Here is a 22,255-nt window from a genome sequence, read left to right as displayed (position 1 = left end):
GTTTCATGCCCCTGTTTCCACCTATGAGGTGAAACTCCTAAAATTGGAAGGGGATACTGGAATTAAGTTGTTGTGGACACGTTTGCTTTGAAGAATATGTTTGTATAAATCACCCCAAACATCAGGGATTATTTTCATTAACATTTCCTACTTGGGATTCCAGGATTCACATACAGGATTGCATGTCTATCTTAGAGAGACTTCTCCAATTGAAAATGAAAGCCTGCAGTCTTCTTAGTTTCTGATTCAGACAGCGTAGCAGCAGCCCAGTAGTAGTACAGACACATAGACACAGAACTCGCGTTTCATTTTGATCAAATTCCATTGATTAAAGTAGATGGCAAGATGTATCATACCTCGGTATTTGAGGGCATTGACACACATGGTATGACGCATCTTCAACATGCTCAAGAAGTTTCAAAATTGTAAATAGGATGTCATTTCCAGACAGCCAGCTAATATTGACCTGTATTTTTTCCTGTAGCATTAGAGATTGTATTTATAGGACTTTTATACATATATATGTTGAGGATTATGTTTTGATGATGAGAAACTTTTTTGCCAACATCCGCCTGTTATGCAAGTTTATTTTTGCTAGACATGATTCGATCGGATCAGCTGAACTCAGTAACCTACTTTTCGCCTTTATGGAGGGCAAAAGGTTGACTTCGTGTATGTTGATTGGTATGTACGGCACAACACGTGAGTATCATGCTGACTACATGTATGCATTATTTCCACTTTATTGACTATTTTGTCTGCAGTCTGTAGCCGTAAACAAATCTTTGTCTGGTGTCGTGAATTGGGAGGCTCTGTTGATGGGTCAGAAATTTATAAATGGTTCATCCATAGATCAGAAGAATCTCATGCAAGATGAAAACAACCACATAATGGCTGCGCTGCTCCCAGACATCTTGTGTACATGATGATATGCAGCTTTCATTGTATAGTCTTGTTGGGTGATTGCAGAGGGTGCCGTCCATATATCTTTCCCTACTTCTAGATCTATCCTCAAGCCTTTCTAGGTTGTATGTTTGATCTGGAGTGTTTGTGAGGCTGTGTTATGTGCACATGTATGTTTACTGTTGTGTTTACGAAGTTGCTACAATTTAGAGTAAAGTCAAAGGTGCACCCTTTGCCTTACAAACAACCATCTATGCTATTTGAGCCAACAGAACCTCGGTCAGAGAATTTGATACAATTGTCCCATACAATTACTTTTCAGTATCTGGGCTCCAAGTCACGTAGACTTGTCTCGTATATGTTGTGTATGCACCCTGTTATTTTGACTATTTGCCTGGGAGGCTTAAGGTGCGCATGCTTGATACACAGCGTTTTTCGGGGTGCAAATTAAGTAATCTCAGCAACTGTTATCTACCGGCACAACGGTATACGTCATGTCTGGAACTGTGAAAAGCCTGCATGCAAGGTCCAGGATGTGAGTACCTGCTGTACATTATAATTTTGTTGGAAAGAATTTGGCAAATATCTTCCATTTATGCATATGCTCACAATCCATTTCACAGTTTTTGACAAGTTTTGAACTTCCTCTTTCGATAAAGCAACATCAAACTCCAGCATAAGTGGAAAGATGGTTAAACAATTTGTTATTTGTCTTGTTAAAAAATCATCAACAAGTAAACAGTGAAATTTCAATATGTGGTAAATTAGGACCAAAACAGTATCCTTATGGAGAGTTCTTTTTCTAAAACATCAGAGTTAAATGACTGAACAAGTCAAAGCAATATTGGTCACCAATATATCATATATTTTCAAAAGACTTCACCAGTCTTCATATCTTTTATGGTCCTCAAGCGTTTTGTCAAAAAAGTAGCATTTGTATCCTTCATGGTATGAATTTTTGGTATTGATGGTCGTCTAGTGGTATGTCTTTGACTTTTCTGCTGTTGACTGTTTCCAAGCTGGCTGTTGTTTAACTTAGGCTCTGAAGAGGGGGAAAGTTGTGAAGAATTTTACCGAAGAAAGTTGTCATATGATGACTAGTCAGCCACATAGGCCATTATATAGGATATTTTCACAGATAGATAAACATAATATTTCAAGTTCACATGATAGATATTTTGCCACATTGGCTATCCAGACAGTATGTTTACATAACAGGTGTTCAGCCATTATTACTATAATCTATCACATTGACTAATTGGATATGTTCACATCATGGATATGCTGCCACATTGGCTAATTTTGATATTTTCACTCGATGTATATTTAGCAATTAATTAAAATAGTGACTGAATATTTCAGATAATTGATATTAGCCACAGCGATTACCTAGATATTTTCACATGTTGAATGCTTAGCCACTGACTATCTCAATTATGAGATATTTAGTATAAAATTAGATATTTATGCAGTGTTATTTTTACAAATGGTTAATGATTCAAGTTACTGTAGTTGATTGTCTGTGTGAACCGTACCTGGACTTCGATACTTTCTGTTCCGAGAGATGATAATCTTAAAGTATATGTTCAGATATGCATTTAATATTTCTAACAGGGTTTTTTCCATCACACTTTACAGTAATTACTTAAAAAACAAACTTTATGTGGGTCATTTTAGTTAACCCTTATACAATTGCCTCTCTGATTCAAACCTCATTGTATAGATAAGGTGTACCACCTACGTATGGTACTGGTACCACAGTTGGAATATGAGTGACAAAACTGAGCCTTTCAGTTGTATTGCGGAGTGCTAGTTATAGTTGAAATATTCTGCAGTTTTCATGCCCATTGTTCAGCTTTTGTAGCGTAATTATAGAGTTTGACGTTACATCAGTTTTCATGTGACATTTATTTCACCAAGCATTTGAAAGAACATTTTTTCACGCTACACTGCTTCAATTAATTAAAACCCAAGAACTGAAAGTTCTGACATTGTATAGACTTTTGAGAACAAACAAATATTTATTGTTGTTCCTGTAAAGAATGTTGACCGACGTTCTACACTTGTCAAAACAGCCTATCCATCAATTGTGTGTATGTATGTAACATGTATTGTTATTGTATTCACTATACAATTCAAGTCTGGATGTGATTTCATGTGACAAAAACTTGATTCAAGAATTCCATATATGAGATAAAGTTTTTGTTCATGAAAGTCCCTCTGCCCGGTCCCTTACTTTGTACTAAAAAGTTTCAAATACGTGCAGCCTCTTCTTTGATATACCTGTTTGATCTGACAAGAAATCGAAAGATTGAAATAATGTTTATTTTGAATGATCAGACACTAGTTTGGGGGGGTTATCGTCTTTTGAAGACATTCAGCTATCCATTGCTGCAAAGATGATTCACTCGTAATCTAATATTCCAAACTCCATCAATATTTACAGATAGAGCTGCTGTCATCCATTGACCAATAACTCACATGTAGACAGCATAGAGGCAAACTTGACATCATTTCATTCAATGCCATTGTAAATGACTGACCTTGTTTAAGTAGGTGATGTTCCTTCTCTCTGTTGTCTTCCAGTTTGAAAAAAGTCCTCATTTGTTGATGTTTGGGGGTTTTTTGCAGCTTAGATAGAACTGAATCAGTTTTTAGCTCATATTTGGTTTTGTATATTAATACCAAAAAGAGCTTATATGATGAGTCGGTGGCGTCTGTATGTCTGTATGTTTGTGGGTATGTATGTGCGGATGTATGTCCGTCACACACAAAGGCTCCCATACCGCCAAAGCTACAATCTCAGTATTTGGTGTACAGGTAGATGCAGGGGTTGAGATGTGAATTTGTTCAAATGAACATGTTAGTGTCAAAAATGTGCAAATGAGGTAAGAAAAAGGGAAATCCTACAAATGTGCAGAAGTGATGGCATATGCCAGTGACTGAAACAGGCTTGAGTCATTTCCTGTCATAGTTTATGAACTGTTACATATTAACAGACCTGCTCAAACCATAGACAGTAGAGGGGGAAGACTGTCTATGCTCAAACTAGGAGGGGCTAGCTGTATTGCTGTGCATGTTGCTAAAGTTGACATCTAGTACCTAAAGTTTCAGACCTTATTTACTTTTGTCATTCTTTTTTTCTGGTTTAAATGTTTCTTGTTGTTTTTCTGGTTGTACTGTGCAGAAATAGTTGTCATAACATTAACGTAGAATTTTCCTGCACGGAACAGATAGAAACAATATTTATTGTTGATCTTTGGTAACCATTCTGGTATATACCAATTCTGATCAAATTTGAGCGACACCGTTGCGGTATTTTTTAAAATCTGTTTAAAAAAAATTGTTAAAAGGTCTGGGAATATTCTTTGAAGGGGATTCTTCCGATAGTGGTCAAGAAACAATTGCATGAATCTCTCTTTAAAATCAGATTTTGGCATTTGCATGACTCTCCATAAGTTGGTGTATCATTATCAAGGGGATTAACAAGTTTGAGAAGAGAAGATATAGTCATTATTATTGCTCTGCTCACATTTGTGGAATTGTGAGATGTAAGGAGCATTATTGCTTTCCTTTACTTTAACAGTATGTTGCAATTTTTCCCCTTGTAACTTCAAAATATTAATGTTCTTGATCGAGCAGTTGATATTTGCCTGACCTTTGTGGTAAGAGTCTGGCTATGTTGACACCTGGTTAGCTCTTGAATATCCCTTGACATTTTTGTTGTTTGCTCACAGCTAGTGTGGGCATCACAAATGTTCTCAGCTTCAGAGAAGTTCTGTCCTCCCAGGGCATGAACACCATTGCAATGAAGAATTTAGTTTTAGTGTTTGTTTAGGAATTGCTGTTGTTTTTAATTTCTTAGATATGTATAAGCAGACTGAGAGTGTAGATGTTCCCAACAAATAGGTAATCTTTTCAGAAAAGCATGTATCTTCTAAAGAAATAAATTTTAATATCTCTGTTCGACATTGAAGGTATCCAAATAAATTTTAATATCTCTGTTTGACATTGAAGGTACTTGCTGTACTTGCTGGAAAGTCAATTTTCTCACTTATATACACCAATTATGTTGTCACAGAGATTGTAGATGTACCAGCAGATGCCTCTGTATCATTTGTGATTTATCTCTCTGATACTGCCTCCGTACCCTATTTCAGTGCAAGATACTTCTGTTCATGTCATTAAAACTTGAAATGCAATCTTTTAACTTATGCATGTCAATAATGATTACATACTATCTTTTCTAAAAAAACGTCAGGTCACTGGGGTCTCCCTAGGTCTATTTGCATGTTATTTTGTTTGAGTGCATTTATCTGGTTAATATAACACATATCAATTCAACTTGACATATTAATTTGGCACGTTTAACTTAACTTGCCATGTCTGCATGGTTGTTGTCATATTTAAATAATAACCATGATAGTGAGGGCAAGATCAGGATTTGTTGCCTGCCCAAGCAATAGTAATAATGTTGATGATGTGCGAGCCGCAAGTGAGGTATCATCAACATTATTGTAAGGTGCTATGGGTTTGCAGTGTTTAGAAGTTTTCTTTGTGTGGTTCAAATGATAAGAAATATAAAAAGGATATAATGAAATTGTTGAATTTGTCAAAACTTTGCAAAAGTCAACTTGTATTTTAACGAATATATTCAATTATCTATCAGTTGATTTGACCCTATTGAGTGAGCTTAAACAGTCATTAGGATAACAAAAATGTCTCACATATATCAGGTTTCATTGGATACTGGGTCAGAGAAGCACTAAGACGCACTGGTATGAGTAAAGGTACTTGTGAAAATGCAATCATAATGTTGATTCTAGTATGGGACAAGTGAGGCTAGCCACTAGTGACTCAGCATCTATATATATGACATGTAATATACCTGGCCTCTCCCACTTTGTTAGACTTTAGATAGAACCTTGTCTGCTTTTCCAGTAATGTATAGTTGAATATAAACTATAAATAATATGTAGAATAGACGTGACAGATGTAGATGTGTCTGTTCACCAGCCATGAAAATGTGACACACGTATACAACTAGGGTGTTAATCTGATATTAGGATCAAGCAGCGGCAGAAAATAGGTAATGAGGACAGTAACTCGGTTTGACATTTTGTCATTGTGTCACTGCCCCAAGTCTGTCTTTTTAAATTTTAAAGTTTCTTGCTATTCATGTGTCTCGATCCTTTTTTTGCACCCATCGACTTGCAATTCACATGGATTATGCATTCTACGCTTTTGAGTTTTAGTAAAAAATCTGCCCTGCAGCAGCTTTTTGATATCCAATCCATTATTCGCAGCTTCCAAAGAGCAACTTCTTTGAATTCAACAGAGAACAACAAAAATTGCCCCTGTGACATGTACTGGTAGTTCTGCTCAAAGCAAATATTTTAGCTCAGCTGTCAGTGACACGAGTATCTAATAGGTGTATGTGTGATGTTGTCTGTCGTCCGAGGTCTGTGAACTTTTTACATTCCAAGCTAACTCTTCTTCAAAATGGCTGGTCCAATTCCTTTAATATTTTGAGTACAGGTCCTTAGGGATGACCACAATCAGATTTGTTCAACTTGTGATGAAGTATGCAGATTTGTATTTTTGTGGCTAATTTGCTATTTTTGGGGCAAAAATTTTCTTCTCCTTAACAGCTGGTCCAATAGCTTTAATACTTGGTACACAGGTCCGTAAGGATGACAGGTTTAGAATTGATAAATTGTGATGAAATACGCAAATTTGTACTTTTAGGTAATTTTTTCATTTTTTGTCAAATAATGTTTAAAAATCTTCAAAACTGCTGGTCAGACAGTTTTGATATTTTGGATACAGGTCGTCTTTAGATCAGCGTTGCCAAGTTCGTCTCACTTGGCCACAATCTATGAAGTGCCGAGGAGCCAAGTATGTCCAACTACGCCAGCAGACATCATAGTGCATTAATGCCAAGTATGCTAAAATTTGAACACAAAACCCAACTCTCACAGGTTTGGGGGAACTGGCTGGATAGGTTTCTGCACCTTTCTCTGTCTTTCGATTCCCTGTGAACCCATTTCGAGACGAAAAGCCTTGCCTTGTCAGAAAACATGTCCTTGGATGACCCGGAAGTGCACATAGGCTAGCTATATGTAGTACCTTGGAAGGATACAGGGTGGGCTACAATGGCCCAAAATCTACCGACTTGACAGAGTAATGGCCGCTAGTGCAATCTCCTGGCTATACCAACTTTTCTACCCGATTTTGACCGAGTTGGCTGGAAAAGGGTTTACTTAAGAAAATAAGAAAGTTCTCTGTCATTTATCATCTATTTGTTTTAACACCAATCAGTCAGTGTAAAATTGCAAAAATATTCTTTAATCATGGTATCTGTCAATTACCCATGAATTTAGAAGTGCTCCTCCAGAATTATGTTATCCTCTTAGTATTGACAAGAATGATACTACCATGATCGATCCTGTTCTTGCTGTTCAAAAACAAGATTTTGTGAATAACTGACATAACTTCCTACCACATCAAATAAACGATCTGGTAGGCATTGTTGTATGATTATTCAAACTATGTAACTTGATTTGTATGTGATTGTTTTATCATGTTTTGATAGATATGCAGTAAGTCTTATTTTGTTTTTAGTAGATGTGTCATTGCCAAGGGTCCTTGGCAAATTGAATGTAAGGTCCTGCATGCATGGTGGAAGGAATTTTTTCAATAGTTAAAGTCATCTCAAACACTTCAGTCCACCAGACAGCTATAAAGCACTGTTTTTAGATATTAATAGCTTGATATTTATGGATTTTTTTATGAAACAAGACCTGTATGGTTCGGTTTGTTCTGTCTGTAGTTCTGATAATCCGAACATACGGCTAACTTAAGCAAATCATTAACCATTGCATCTGCTTTCAGTTATTTCCAGCTTTTATTTTATACTATGTTGTTGCCTATGTCTTGTTGTGGGAGTTGTAACTAAAAGTCTAGGTCTGGCTGGCCTGCATAGCTCTCTACAGCAACAGAGCATATTGTGTAGACTGAACCATTGTTGGTCCATACTGAAGAGACTTCACATTACACTATTTTGTGGACCACAATGAACTATTAGAGGCTTTTGAGTTTTTACTGTAAACTATATATCATTGTACTGTATATTATAGATTAGGTTTCCTGATTTTTTAAGTAGTTGTTATTGGTTGTAGTTGCTTGCCTTCTCTTCATAGGACAATAATGTAAAAAACATAAACATTTAATAGAAACTTTTTACACATTGGTGAAATTTCATTAATCATGATTCAATAGTGTGAATGTCAGGATCAAATTCAAATTTTAGTCAAATCACTTGAAACAAGGCTATGAAAGAGTAAATCAACATTTTTTTGTTAACACAAATCAACAGTACCATGTAGGAGAAACAAACCATTTAAAGAGACATCCTTGTGTAATCTCAAATCAAACATTAAAAGTATGAGCGAAAAAAGGATTTGATGACATTTTGTAAGAATAAAATGTACACCAAATCAGAAATTGTCCAAAAAGTTCAATCAATTGACTTAAAAGCAACTAAATCTCTAAGTTTGGATCTTGGATCATTAATTAATCTTGATTCAGGCTTACTGACCTTAAAATGTAGCCTATTAAATTTATGCAAGGTGTTGGGAGCCCCAAGTGGAAAAAACTAGATACCATTGAAACTGAAACACCAACTTGACAGAGAAAGGGTTACTCAGGCAAAGGTGATTACTGTTATATCCTTGTCGTATTGATAAAATATATCATTGATAATCATTAATTATCATTACTAAATAAGCATGCTTGCCAGACTCTTGCAAGCAAAGGATGTCTCCATGACAAAAAGAAAATTTTCTTTGAAAAAATGAAACTGCTCTTTTTTTGTAGCTCAGTTCTTTGCTTACACCATTTAGATCATGTTTAACCATGTTTAACCATGTTAGTCGTTACACTATGCTGCAAGGCTAATTACCGTTCAGTTAATTATATTCAAGGAGGAAAATTGTCATTGTTGAACCGGAAGTTATGTTCATGTATTCTTGTAGAAGTTAAATGTGGTTTGTTTATTAAGTGCCATTCTGTACATTTTAAAAATATGCAAATCATCATCTCCTAGAGAAATCTGAAGAAAATACAGATTTTTAGATTATTCCTGGCATGTTAAGTTGAAGTTCGTAGACTTGGGGAGGGTAAATGTTAATCGACCTTCATGTGTCTGATTGATTTGAGTTCATTCACCTTATGCTCACCCAGGAGAAGGGAGGGAGGAGTTAGGCCTTTGAAAACTTGGTAGGGCAACAGTCCCATTCATTGCCTACGTGCAGCATGTCCCATTTCACTAGACTGTGGCTTCATGATGAACTACCCTTAAATGAAGCCGAAAAGAGAACCTGGAAAAACTATACTGTAAACTGTCATAAATGTGCATTTTTGTTTAATGACAGTATGAAATATGAACTACAGTCTATTTATACAAATCCAAAATAACAAAGCTTCCTTAATGAAGCCTTGAAATACATTATGACTGTTATATTTCTCTTTAAACAAATATCATTACATATTATTTGTATTCATCATATTGGTTTTGACTTGATTAGGTATTTGACTGTCTAGGCAGCCATGAAAACTTCATTGATATCATTGCTTTTTGATAAAAAATGACAGCAAAATCTTGCAGCTTGTCAGCTTGCTTCCAATGTCAGTGGAATTTTCCACTGTCTTTTAATTAAACAAGTTTTCTTTACATCATGCTCTGTCCATATACTGGCAAAGCAGATTTCTGCATGTTGTGAACATGACATATTTCTAGCTGTTAAATCATTGGAGATAAATAAAGGTGAACTGGAGATCAACTGTAAACGATTTGTTTATCAGTAAAATTTATAATACACGACTGACTGTACCTGACCCAAATAATTTCTTGAACTGTTCAAAATAATATAGGATCAGTCTCTGTGTCACTAAAATCACATGAAATTTAACCACTCTCTGATCATAACAAATATTGGGACAAACCTAGCTTCATTTAAAGTACTTCTACACATCTTAACATTATAAATTTAACTATTGCCATTAAAATTACACAAGTCTCACTGCAAAGAAAAATGCTCTTTGTAGAGTTTTGAGATCTTGATAAAGATAGATAAAGTCAAGGAGGCATTAAGAAGTGAGCATCCCTTAGAGAGAGAAAAATAGGAGACACAAGTCTTATCACAAACCTCAGTGTCCCTCATCTTTGCCATGGATGGCAGACAGAAATTTAACCCTAAAGGCCTTTAGTAAGGCTTTACGTCATCTCAGCCAAATATCACCATGCACAGACAATATACTTGAAATGCATGCCAGACCACCCTACATCTCCAAGAGTATCGGAAGTTGTAATTACTTTGTTTGTATATTCTGATCATGCCGACATCTTAAGTCATTTGGTTATCTGCAACTGTTATTATTTACCTAGCCATGATTGCATTCTTTGAAAGGCAAATTTTTCATAATGACCTGTGAATATATCCAGATGTACACATAGAGCATTCAGTCGCAACATATTGTATATTTGGTTCTTTTCAATGAACCATTGCAGTACTAACGTCACTTTATTTTTTTTCATATATTTATTCATAAAATTGGCAATACTTAGAATTGCAATTATCATGGATCTTCTGTGTCAACACAGATAATGAAGGGAGGTATAAAATTTGTCCTCTCCAGCTGATAATGCGGAGACCAAGTCTCTCCATTTTTCAGTGAATCTTTTTCAAAAATTTTGTACATTATCAGGAGTCTCTTTGCCCATGAAGCCATTAGAAAACTATGATGTTGCTTATGGCACAGGTCCTGCCAAAAAGCACATTTTTACCCAGTATCAGCAGAGATTGACATAACTGTCAGATTACTACTGACAAATTAGTCCCTATGTCTCATTTAATGACTTTTGCCTATGTGTACAAGTAGTGGGTGGTTCTAAATTTCAGTGTCACATTTTAAACAGTCGCCACATTCAGACCCCATCACTGGTATTTAATTAAAGGGAAAAATGCAATTAAGTGATAGCATATGTCTGATCTTTTCAAAAATACTACATGATTGGTTGTTGTTGTGTTGCCAGAACATTGTCTAGGAGACTTCAAAATATCAAAGTTATGACGTAAGACAACTGGAGGCACTTTGTGTATGTTATGTCAACAACCTAGATGAAGATTTGTTGTTCATGAAAACATTTTACAAATTACATATGAAGTAATTTTAATGATTATGGAGTTAATAAAAATGGCCAATGAGCAGGCAATGCTGTTTGGTTGAAAGAGTAGTAAACAGTTGCCACTTTGTTAAATTTAATCAAATAAAAAACAGTCGAGACAAAAATAAATCATTTAGAAATTACTGCAGATTTTGAATCGATGTATACGCTCAATTGACTTTAATTTTATGTGCATAAAAATAGTCCAGTTTGTTCTGTATATACTGGTATGGATTTGTTTCTTGAAACTAAATACATTGCACTTGAGCTAGAATTTATCACAAAAAGTAACAATATCTGTGTAAAATACCAGCCCTACTCACATGACATTTTGCCAGTAAATAGTAAATTTAATTTAATTTTTACAACCCCTATATATATTTTGGCACCTAAGGTTGTTTGGCAGTTAGGGCCTAAGTGGACCTTACTGCCTTGTATAACAGGGCGCCAAAATACTTATCAATGCCATTAAAGTTCTGTCATGTACCTTATGGCACATTACAATATAATTGAAATGATGTTTTCTACATTTTTGGATTCGACACTGACATTTACTACAATTTCGTTTGCCGTTTTATAACGATATGTGAAATGTAGCCATATGAGCATAGGCTGCATCACCTTGCGGAATGATGGTTCCATGATGCAATGTGTTTAACATTTCACATTTCTCACTTCATGATATCATATACATTTGGATGATTCACGACAAAGCCGCTTCGGAGCGATGCTGTACTGGCATTTAGTGAAGCCAACACAAGTAAAATCTAACTTTTGCCAAGTGAAATTTTGAATCATATACAGCAACAAAATTACATTGTGCTATTTACAAAGCCTGCAAAACAGATCTTGAATTTGAAGCATTCATCCTTAGCGACTTGGCATAATATGGAAAATTACTGCATGGATATGAGGGCGCTTCCCCATAGCGTTGCTTAAAGACTGACTACTGAAATTAGTAAGTGTAGGAGTGGTATTCAGTATCAAAAGCTTACCTATAACTTTGTAAAAATTCTTTCCCGAATGTTTGGATAGAGAAAGTTTGCACTCATTATTTCATTTTGAGACAGATAACTATCAAAGCATTTTGTTCATATCCATCTGACTGTAGAGCTTGTGAAATGCAATGTTCCCAGAGGGCTGGCATTTATAGTGATTTCCATAACAAGTAGCTAAATGATTACATGTTTCCATATGCCTGCTAGCCTTTTCATCATGACCTATAATAATTGTAATGTCGTCAGTTCATATATTCAGAAACATTTTTGTTTTTTGCCTGAAGGGTTTGCTGTTCAATCTATAACGTACCCTGCTCAGGAACAACCCCAAATTGGTGGCAGAGCTGAGAAATTTCCTTCACTGTCACGTTTTATTTTAGTGGGGGCTGCCAAAAGAAGATCCTAATGGGGGTGTAGACTGTTGGTAGGGGATGCCTATCTCCGGTTTTGGATGAATGCATCATTTACAAAGACCTTGTGAGGGCTGGTTTTCCAATTCAGGGCCTAGACATTGTGGAGACTGTATATGTGTGTTCTCATTAGTGCAAGAGGGAAAATTTACAGAAAATGGGCACTTCAAAAAAGCAGCATTCTGTGTTTATAATGGACCATAGTACGTGCTTCTACAAATGCTGCCCATGAATTTTTTACAGTTCTTTGTAGTTGATGCAGTTGTGTCAAAAGCCAATGTATTCTGAGTTTGACCATATCATATGTGCAGTGTCTTTGGTCATTGTTTGCGTGATTACACAAATGTCCAGCCAGTAGGAATGGTTGAAATAACAGGTGGAACCACAATTAACATAGTGACTCAATCAAGTAGTGTGCTCTGGTTTGTGTAGGGATAGACAGAAAACAGTTGGCAGGGGTCACACAGCATGTCTATGTACATTTTCCATCTGCATTTTATCCATAAATAATATAACCCTTTACTGCAGAACTAGTCGAATTGTTATGTATGCTAGCTGACTTTGTTTTCCTACCAGGAGACCCCATCACCATCACAGCGGCAAAGTGCAGATTTCCCATACCATTGACGTAGGTTTTGTTTTTCTTCATGATGAAGCATTCTGAAAGAGCTAATTAAATCATTTATTTTTAAAGTAGCATCATATCAGCTATTTTTATGCGAAGATTTCAATTTTATCATGTTTCATAGTGTAGCTGCATTTCCAGAGTTGCCGGGTAAAAATTTATGTCAATCAAAATAACGATTTAATGTTTATGACAACCCATTAGTACTTTGGCTTTTACATACAAATTAGAGAAGAAAATAAAATAAATGGAATCGATGCAATAATATTTCTTAGTATGTTGCATTGATAACTGCAGAGATGAAGTGCCAACATCGTGATCATGTCAATAGCTAAAGTTTATATTGTAATGCAAAGATGCAAAAGATGTGCAGAGAATGTTACTACACAGTATCTCCAAAACGAGTCTCATTCAAGAAGGTGTTCATTCATATGATTGGATAAAGAGATGTAAACCAGCCAATATGAAGGTCAAAGTCACCTGAGTATAACCTACCAACATGCAGAACACAAGTATGACAGGGTCATTATGGTCAAGGCTTTCCTTGTATGACAGTTTTCAAGATATCACACATGAGTACTCAGTTTCTAGTCAGGATATGGTTAAAAGTGGCATGGAACTAGTTGGAACTTGCAATGTTGCTAACCACATAAACCACAAAAATGTAAGGTCAAGCATATTATTGATATTACAGTGTCATTTGTCGTAGCGTATCTTGTGGCCAGGCCCCCTACCCCTCTAAAATAGCCAATCTGTGTTATCTGTTAGAGTATCAAAGTTTTTGCTTTGTGTTGAGCTTCTCTATAAGAACAATAACATTGCAGCATAGATTGTCATTCTGAAGAGATGGTGAGAGCAGCCATTACAATGTGTGTGTGTGTGTGTGTGTGTGTGTGTGTGTGTGTGTGTGTGTGTACACACACATGCACAGAGAAACTGAATTTAAAATTTAAAAACTATGCAAGTGTTTTTCTTTTTTCAGATGATGTTTGAATTCCTGTCATTACAACAAATAATCTCTACAATACTGTACAATGTTATGACTACAAATGGCTTATTGGAATCTTGCTGACGTAAAATATTAAAACACTTTGACATGGTTGAAATATGATGCTTATCATGGAGTTCTTTAAGTTTTTTGGACTGTTGATTATAGATCAAAGTTCTTTTAAAGTCTACATCCAGTTGAAAATGGCCTGCTTTAAAGTTACTTTGATAAGACAAAAACGTCAAAACCATCATGATTCATCATGATGCCCTGATTTAGTTTTGTTGATAACGATTTTTGCCCTGACAAGTACAAAAAAAGTGAAAATGTACAACACAGTAATTTGCCAGCTCTCTTTCCTTTCAGTAATGAAGCTAATTTCTTTTCTATTGTATATATATAAAAATTGAATTCTCTTTATAAGACCAATTATGAAATCTAACGGTGAAAAGGTGTAACATGATTTGTATCAAGTATAATGACTGAAAGCCTAGGTTTACTGTTTCTCAGAGTTGTTTTTGGTGGTGGAATTTACATCATTGCTTTCTCTATCAGCTCTGTCAGTTTTAATAGCCAAAGGTATCCTTCAAGGAAGTGACTCCTGTAACGTATGTTTAATAATTGTTGTACTAATGAAGAATTGACCAAGATAATAAGGAGACAGCATTTTCACGGAAATTTATCAGGTTCAAAAAAAACTATAAGATAAGCATAATGTGCATAGATGATACAAACATTATTCATATTGCCGGTAGTGAGACACTAACATAATCAGGTTGTGTTTCTTTAGAGCTTAAAAAGTTGGCAGTTGGCGGGTTTGTTAACAATAAAATGTAAGATGAGATGTAGAAAGAAGTTGAATGTAGTCTTTCCAAAATATCTGCAACATGGGGTGTGTCTTTTCTATGCAAAGTCTGTTTGGAATGTTAATGCATTATGCAACCGCTGTAAACCAAACATCCGAAAGTGTTGTCTACCGCAAGCACAGCACTATAGCCAATTCTTGTTAAACAATTGCATGACATCGTGATGGGCACAGGATGTTGACTCATGCAGGTTTTGGCTAGACAAGTACATGAAAGAATTTCCTGTTTTCACCATCATCATCATCTTTATCATCATCATCATCATCATCATCATCATCATCATCATCACCACCACCACCACCCCATCTTAGCAATAATGATTTTCACATGTTACTTTTTAATGGCGGTGAAGGTAGGACGTTGACTCTTCATGTCTGGTTCAACACAGGCATGATGCCTCCATCACCCATCATTTTCCAAGCAGGAGATATCATTATATTTGCACACTGTGTGTGATTGGTATTAATTAGTGTGTATTCTGTATGTTTATTACGTAAAGAAATATCCCCTGCAGAACTACCCCGTTAAATTATTGACAGAAACGTTTTCCTTCCATCCAATCAACTCTGTGACTTTTGACACCAGTCATAAACCTAGCTGTTAAAAACAGCAGCACTGAAGGACAGAGGCAACAACAAGTACCATTTTAACATCACAGATATTGGAGTTTTGGTGTTTGCACTATCATAACTATCATTTCATGTTTATTCAGTTTTATATTGTGTGAGTGAAACCTCTTGCTCTATTGGTTTCCACGATATTTGGTAAATCCAATCAAATTTTCCACTTGAAGACACTCCGTTGTACATGCACTGTAGAGGCATACATGCACATGACTGATAGACTATACACAATTATTGCTTCAAAATTTTTGAAACAAATAAATTAATGAAGAAAGTTGAAATTTTTGTAAAACTGATTCTTCAAAAGAAGTTTCACATTATTTATACTTACTTTTGAGATACTTATCATGATACCATGTGAAACCCGGTCTGTGTAATATAATAAAATATTATCAGCCGATCTGTAATGCTAAGAGTTTGAATTAAAATGCCTTCACGACTCCTGTGTGTACATTATGAAGACCTAAATGGAAAGAGTGGACAGGAATCCCACAGCTTAGCAGACAGGATCATGATGGGAGCCATCAATACAAAGATCAGTTTCATTACTTTCCTCCGTATGATATCTTTTGTGAAAATTTCTCATTTGTTGTTTTGGTTTTTCACTTATTTACAGAATGCTGTCACACATATTTTGAAGCTCCGGGTGTTATCCAGAGTGATGAGTACGACTGCTGCAAGTATCATTTGAAGGCGCCAAAGGGTCACGTTGTGGTTCTCAACATCACAGAACTCCGAGGATTTTCACACCAGGAAATCCACAGACACTGCATTCCAAAATTAAGTGTTCGTAACATTGCAAGCTCAAGTAGTAGTTCCTCCTTTACAATATGCAATGGTGGAAATGTCCCCTTACCTGTAACCTTAACCTCTAGCAAGTCAGAAATGAAGATAGTGTTCCGATGGCAACGGCCATATCAAACCAGTTTCAGAGCGGTATTTACATTTCACAAGCAACAAGGTAAGGCATTCCCACAGTCTGTCATGTTACCCTCATAATCTTCTTTTGTGAGACCTATGTGATGAAGATTGGGAAACCAACAGATGGCATCTCATTGAAAAGATCTGTCATGGAAAATTTTGAAAAGATATACAATTGGATGTAAAACTGCAACAAAGTGCTCTTTTGATAGCTACCATCCATTTATAAGGACAGATATTCAGATGTAGGTCTCTGTGAACGTATGGATAGAATGCACATAATTATCAATGGAAAAAATATATCTTAGATTATCTGTGGTGGTAATATAGAAAACCTGGCAATGTTACTTTCATAGTAAAGTATAGTGGGCAAGCTATCAAAGCCTACCGTCCTGATATATTGTACAACAGCTTGTCACATGGATATCAGCCATACAAATACATAGATCAGCCAATAGACCACTTCTGACATGGGATACCCAGGTGTTATGATATACAACAACCAATAGAAACACAGATCTTCAGACCCTAAAATGCAAATGACAACCAGCGAAAAAGATCACTTGTCATGTAGGTTTCTGAATACTGACATTTATAGAAAGACGTCTTTTACATGGGATAGACAGAAGTGAAGCTACAGAGCAAATAGTAAAATGATAAACTTTCACTGTGGATCCCCAGATTCCAAGATGCATTTTGCAAGGGCTGCATGCAGATCATATGTCGTCAGTGCATTTGTTTATATCTCATAATTGTCAGACCCATCTGTGATATTTCTATACAGGTGTGTAAATCTTTAGTTATACCACTGGCTTCAGATCTTCCAATGATTAATGGCTGCAGATTTGCCCCAAGGCAAACAAAAGTATGACAGCTTTCATACTCTGTGAAAATATCCAGAAGTCAAAATGGACAGGACAAGCAAACCATGTTTTTGTCTTGACTATAATGACAAATGACTTGTATGAGAGAAATTCATCACTGTATGTGCTTTGCTGTCAACAGTCTGTACCAAACATCCGAAAGTGTTGTTGGTATTCATTCCACTGTTATCAATGGAAATCAGGAGACAATTTCCAGCTGAGAAGGTTGTAGCTGATTGGCTGTTTTGACATGATTCATTACTGTCAATGATACTCAGCCAACCGGTAAGCTACAACCTGCAAAGACATTGCACATGAGCCTGACATCACTTGCAAGATTTTCCCTGCACAAAAACACCTAAATTTGAGGTTCAAGGGTCACAGATGCTTTGAAAATCATAGATTTCTTGTGCTCATCATGCATTACCATGTGAGTGTCACAACCAAATCTCCCTCAACCCTTCTCTGTACATTCATTCATAGGAAAGGCATTGCATAAAATGTAACCTACTTCTGCTTCTAGTCAAACCCACAGAAGTTCACAGAGATTTCTGTGCAGGACATATAATTCTTTAAAGTCGTCCAGACAAATGTAATAAATGACTCAAATTGTTTGCCAAATTTATTGCATTGTGAAGGCTTCTTTTGTTTATTTCAGCAATTAATTCCAACTTATTCATTGATTTATGCACTGATTTAATAGTCGCTCGTTTCTGAGATTTGCACAGGAACATAACTCATGGCTAGTTTAAAGATAAGACCCACGCTCAGCTCTTCTCATCAAGCATTGATTAAAGCCGTCTCTTTTTTCAGCAGTTGTTACATATAATGTAAAAACAATCTGAAGAAAGTACCAGAGTACGTATCAACACTGTACACTTTCCATTTGAATTAACATTCAAACTCACGGCGGTTCATGTCAAGTTTTATCTCTGGGACATAGTTCCTGAGGTTTTCCGGATAAACTTCCATAATATATATTGTGTGCCAAATTGACTGCATGGGGTTGTATTCTGCATCCTTTCTCAGTCTGTAGGAAAAGAGTGAGTTCACATCAATATGCTCACATTTAATAACAGTTTTAGTAAAATTCCAGGGTAGGTTGTCGTAACCAATATATTTTGTTTTAACATTCCAGTAGGTGTATCTGACTTTCATCAAACCCATCACAATTAATAAGAATTTATATCTACAATGAAATTGCATTGTAGCTAGTGTTTGGGGACCATGGATAATCAAAGTACTTCATGGTAAACAATCAATTATGTTTGACCTTAAATCCCTCCCCAAATGAAAGTTTTGGAGGGCGAAAGTTCCTGTGTGCAATAATAAAATCATGATTTGTACTTCTCCCAAACATGATAAGTTGCTGAATTGGGTCATTGGAAGTTTAGGCTGACAAGTTTTAAACCATTTAGTGCCAAAATCAAAATTTTAGTGCTTTTATAAAATACACCCCAGTCAATTTTTTTTTTCAGATTTTTGCCAAAATTTTGATTAAAACTGTTGCCAATGAAATGTGGCACTAAAATTTTTGAGGGAAAAATCTTGGCAGTAAAAGGGTTAACTACAAACATTACACAGTATCTGAACTTACAGTGATTTAGTATCATTGACATGGTTTCCAATGGCATATCTGTAGGATAAAGTGCAACTTTGGACATGATGATCTTAAAAAAGGTAAACCCCCACCTCGTCGATGCAGTGATTTGTGAAGCACATGTTATAGCTATCCACACAGCCCATCAATGTTTCCAGACAGTTGTAAATGATATGACCACAACATTTTCTTGGCAATTAACAAAGGACTGTGATGTACCACATCAGTTCAAATTGATATCATGGGACTCTTTTGTCATTTCATTCCTGAAAGTTCCATTGCATCAGAGAAATATGGCAAGGAAGTGTTGTCAACCTTCACTTACCATGAAAATTGAGGTATTGAGTGTAGTTTATTAAAATGACTCAAAAAGACGACTGCTGCCATTAATATTTGAAAGCTTCATTTTTGTCATGAACAATGCAGTATCTATAGTAACTAATCAATAATCTGATTGGTTTCCAGTCCATAAGGGCAATGATCCACCAGAGACTGGATATGTGTATGTTATATGCTGAACTGCTGCTTATACCGGTAGATGGGCCTACTATTCACAAATATAGCTTTTACCTACTTTTCCTTTCTTTATCCTTTGATATAATTCCAGAGCATTTCAAAACGGATGGACCTCTTCCTTTTGATACAGATGGCAGTCTTGAAACAATACACATATCCAGCCAGAGCAATGATGCATAGACTCCATGCAATGAATTCAGAATGTCAGTCAGCTTGACAGATCCAGACGTGACTCATTCATAATTTGTCAGGCTTAGTCACCCTTGTTCAGTCGAGGAAAGTTCCACAAAATATAAAAAATTTGGTTGCTTTTATCGTATAACTGCATAGACATGGTGAGCATGAACACTAGGTTTTAATGAAAAGTTTTGCAGTTTTGGTTAACAGGGACTGGACATATCAGATCTATCTGACATGAGTGATACTTTATTCATGTAGGAAGGGATTCAGAGTTTGTTTTCTGTTTCATGACGTCAATTTCATGTTTGGATAATTTGTCAAGGGGTCAGTATCAAAACCAAAGAAATTTGCTTCACATGCACAGTTGTGATAATCAACCACTCTGTATCTTTGCAGAAAAGGGCAATCATATAGTCATGACTCTGATGGTGATGGTAAGGGAATTCCGAAAGGGATTTGGACTAAAACAAAAGAACTTGTGTGGTATACATTAGTTATAAAATCAACTACCCCATTCTTTCAGATCATCATGACTTTGCTAGAGAAAAACCTAATCAATGTATTTTTAGTGTGTGAAAGAGATTTTTGATGAGACTCTTTTTCATGCTATGATAATCCCGAAGACTATTATCCTCTTTTCAAAAGGTTTGCACATTTTATGGGTAATATATTTTATCGTTGACTCTGAAAAAAGATGTTATCCTTCTGCCAATAACCACTGGCTTGTGATGCAAAGTACGTTTTACCTTTGAAGGGTAGGGGCCAGACCAGGAGGTCATTTATCAAGTCTATCTTTGAAAACAATCCAGTTGGAAGAGTGATGCAGGGGTAACATTACAGGAATTGCGCACTTTTCACAATACCAGTATATCATTCATTTCAGGATACCGCAGTATGCAACTAGCGAGCAAGCTGAGAAGTCCCTCTGAATATTTTTAACCACAATAGACTTTTTCCTTTTGAGTTGGTGAAAAAATTGAAGCTATGAATGATAACAAAGTGCAATAACCTTATCTCCCCTTGTATCTGCCCTGTACATATTTCCTGTCTAGACAGGTAATGCATCATCCATCCAGCTTTAGAAAGACACATCAAAACTCTGAAAGCCATGTCATATCACTTAAGAGTATGTAGATTACCAGTCATCTGGATTAGATCCTCAAGAGTTCAGAAATCTTTGACATTTCAATTTGAATCTGTTGTGTAAATATTGGAAAATAACCTTTGAATAGTCAATTTGGTGTACATGTAGATAGGTAGGTAGGTAGGGGAAAATGATTCTCAAACATTTAATGTAAACCTTGAACAAGCTAATTGACTTTTATAGGTTATTTTGTATTAGAACTTGAACTGTGTTGTATTGTTTGTTATTTTCTTATTACAATATTAGACTGTCTCTTGGATTTCATAATTAAATATTTCATTCAATTAAATGTAGTGCCATAATCTAAAAGTGATGTTTCAGACAAATTATGTTAGACCTTCAGGAAAATTCTTGAAAACCCTGAACACTGTAGCTGTGAATGAATAATTTTTCACTTTTCTTCAAATTATATGAGCTAGACTTCACACAAGTTGATTATGCCATTGTAAAACACTTCATCTCCGCAAAGTAATCAATCACGCATCTACAATATCGCAAAACACATTTCTGCCTGGAACAGAAATTAGTCAATGCAAGTGGATCACCGTAACCTTTAATATTCCATGCAATTGATTTTGTACTGTTAATAAATCAAGATGCTGATAACAACCGTTGCCTCTACAGAAATGATCCTGTACTGAACTTTTTGTGATATATTGACATAAAAGAGGGAATGTAGCAATAATGGCCCATAAAAAGTGCCATTGACTTTGTGAATAGGGGTCAATGTCATGGACTTCAATAAGTGGCACAGTGTCCAAGATACTCTACCTAGTCAAGTTTTTATTGTGAGCCCATTATAGTCTGAGTTTTGGATGATAGACCAGTTTGGTGATAACACAAATATTTCAGACGTACACGTATATAGATGTTTGCCAAGCTGTCTACTCAAAATACTCAAATACATCATGTCTAGGAGAACTTGTCAGCTACTGCCATAATTCAACATGGGAGGCAGCCAAATGACTTCAACGTGTCCAACTAGACTCTTGAATTTTCTAAGTGGAGAGAAACCACAGCTGGGAGCTGAAACAGTCACGGTTTTACAGGTCTACAAAATACTGAAAATAAAGGGCAGTGGTTTGATTTAATTTCTGTAAATTTAAAATGAACTGTTCTTGATATGGTTTCTGTTTGTGGAAGTCACCACATGCAAACACTATTTTTATGTGAACATGACTGGGAGCAGTTCATGCATGCTGACCAAAGGTTGCTGGTCGTGACTCTTAGTTACAAAAAGTATTTAGTACTGGCAAAAAAATGTTGCTCTAAGGATACAGGAACTACTAATAAGTATGTAACAAAAGACAAAACTGGTGGAAATTGCCAGTGTTGTCAGGTTTAGAATCATAAAGGTGTTTGCTCATTGGTAACCTGTTATGATTTACTT

At 35.8% G+C, this 22,255-nt stretch overlaps 1 protein-coding gene across 1 annotated transcript in view; it reads left to right on the top strand.

The window, feature by feature from the left end:
• Positions 1-22,255, top strand: part of LOC139147250 (low-density lipoprotein receptor class A domain-containing protein 4-like) — a 96,519-nt gene that overhangs the window by 51,200 nt on the left and 23,064 nt on the right. Inside the window, exon 3 of the mRNA XM_070718277.1 lies at positions 16,258-16,602. Within this exon, the coding sequence (XP_070574378.1) occupies positions 16,258-16,602 (345 nt within the window). The remainder of the gene's footprint in view (positions 1-16,257; positions 16,603-22,255) is intronic.

Source organism: Ptychodera flava, chromosome 13 (assembly GCF_041260155.1).
Source record: "Ptychodera flava strain L36383 chromosome 13, AS_Pfla_20210202, whole genome shotgun sequence".
In the NCBI taxonomy this organism is placed as follows: Eukaryota; Metazoa; Hemichordata; class Enteropneusta; family Ptychoderidae; genus Ptychodera; species Ptychodera flava.
Note: the sequence above shows the minus strand (reverse complement) of the source record. Positions and strands in the feature narration are given on the sequence as shown.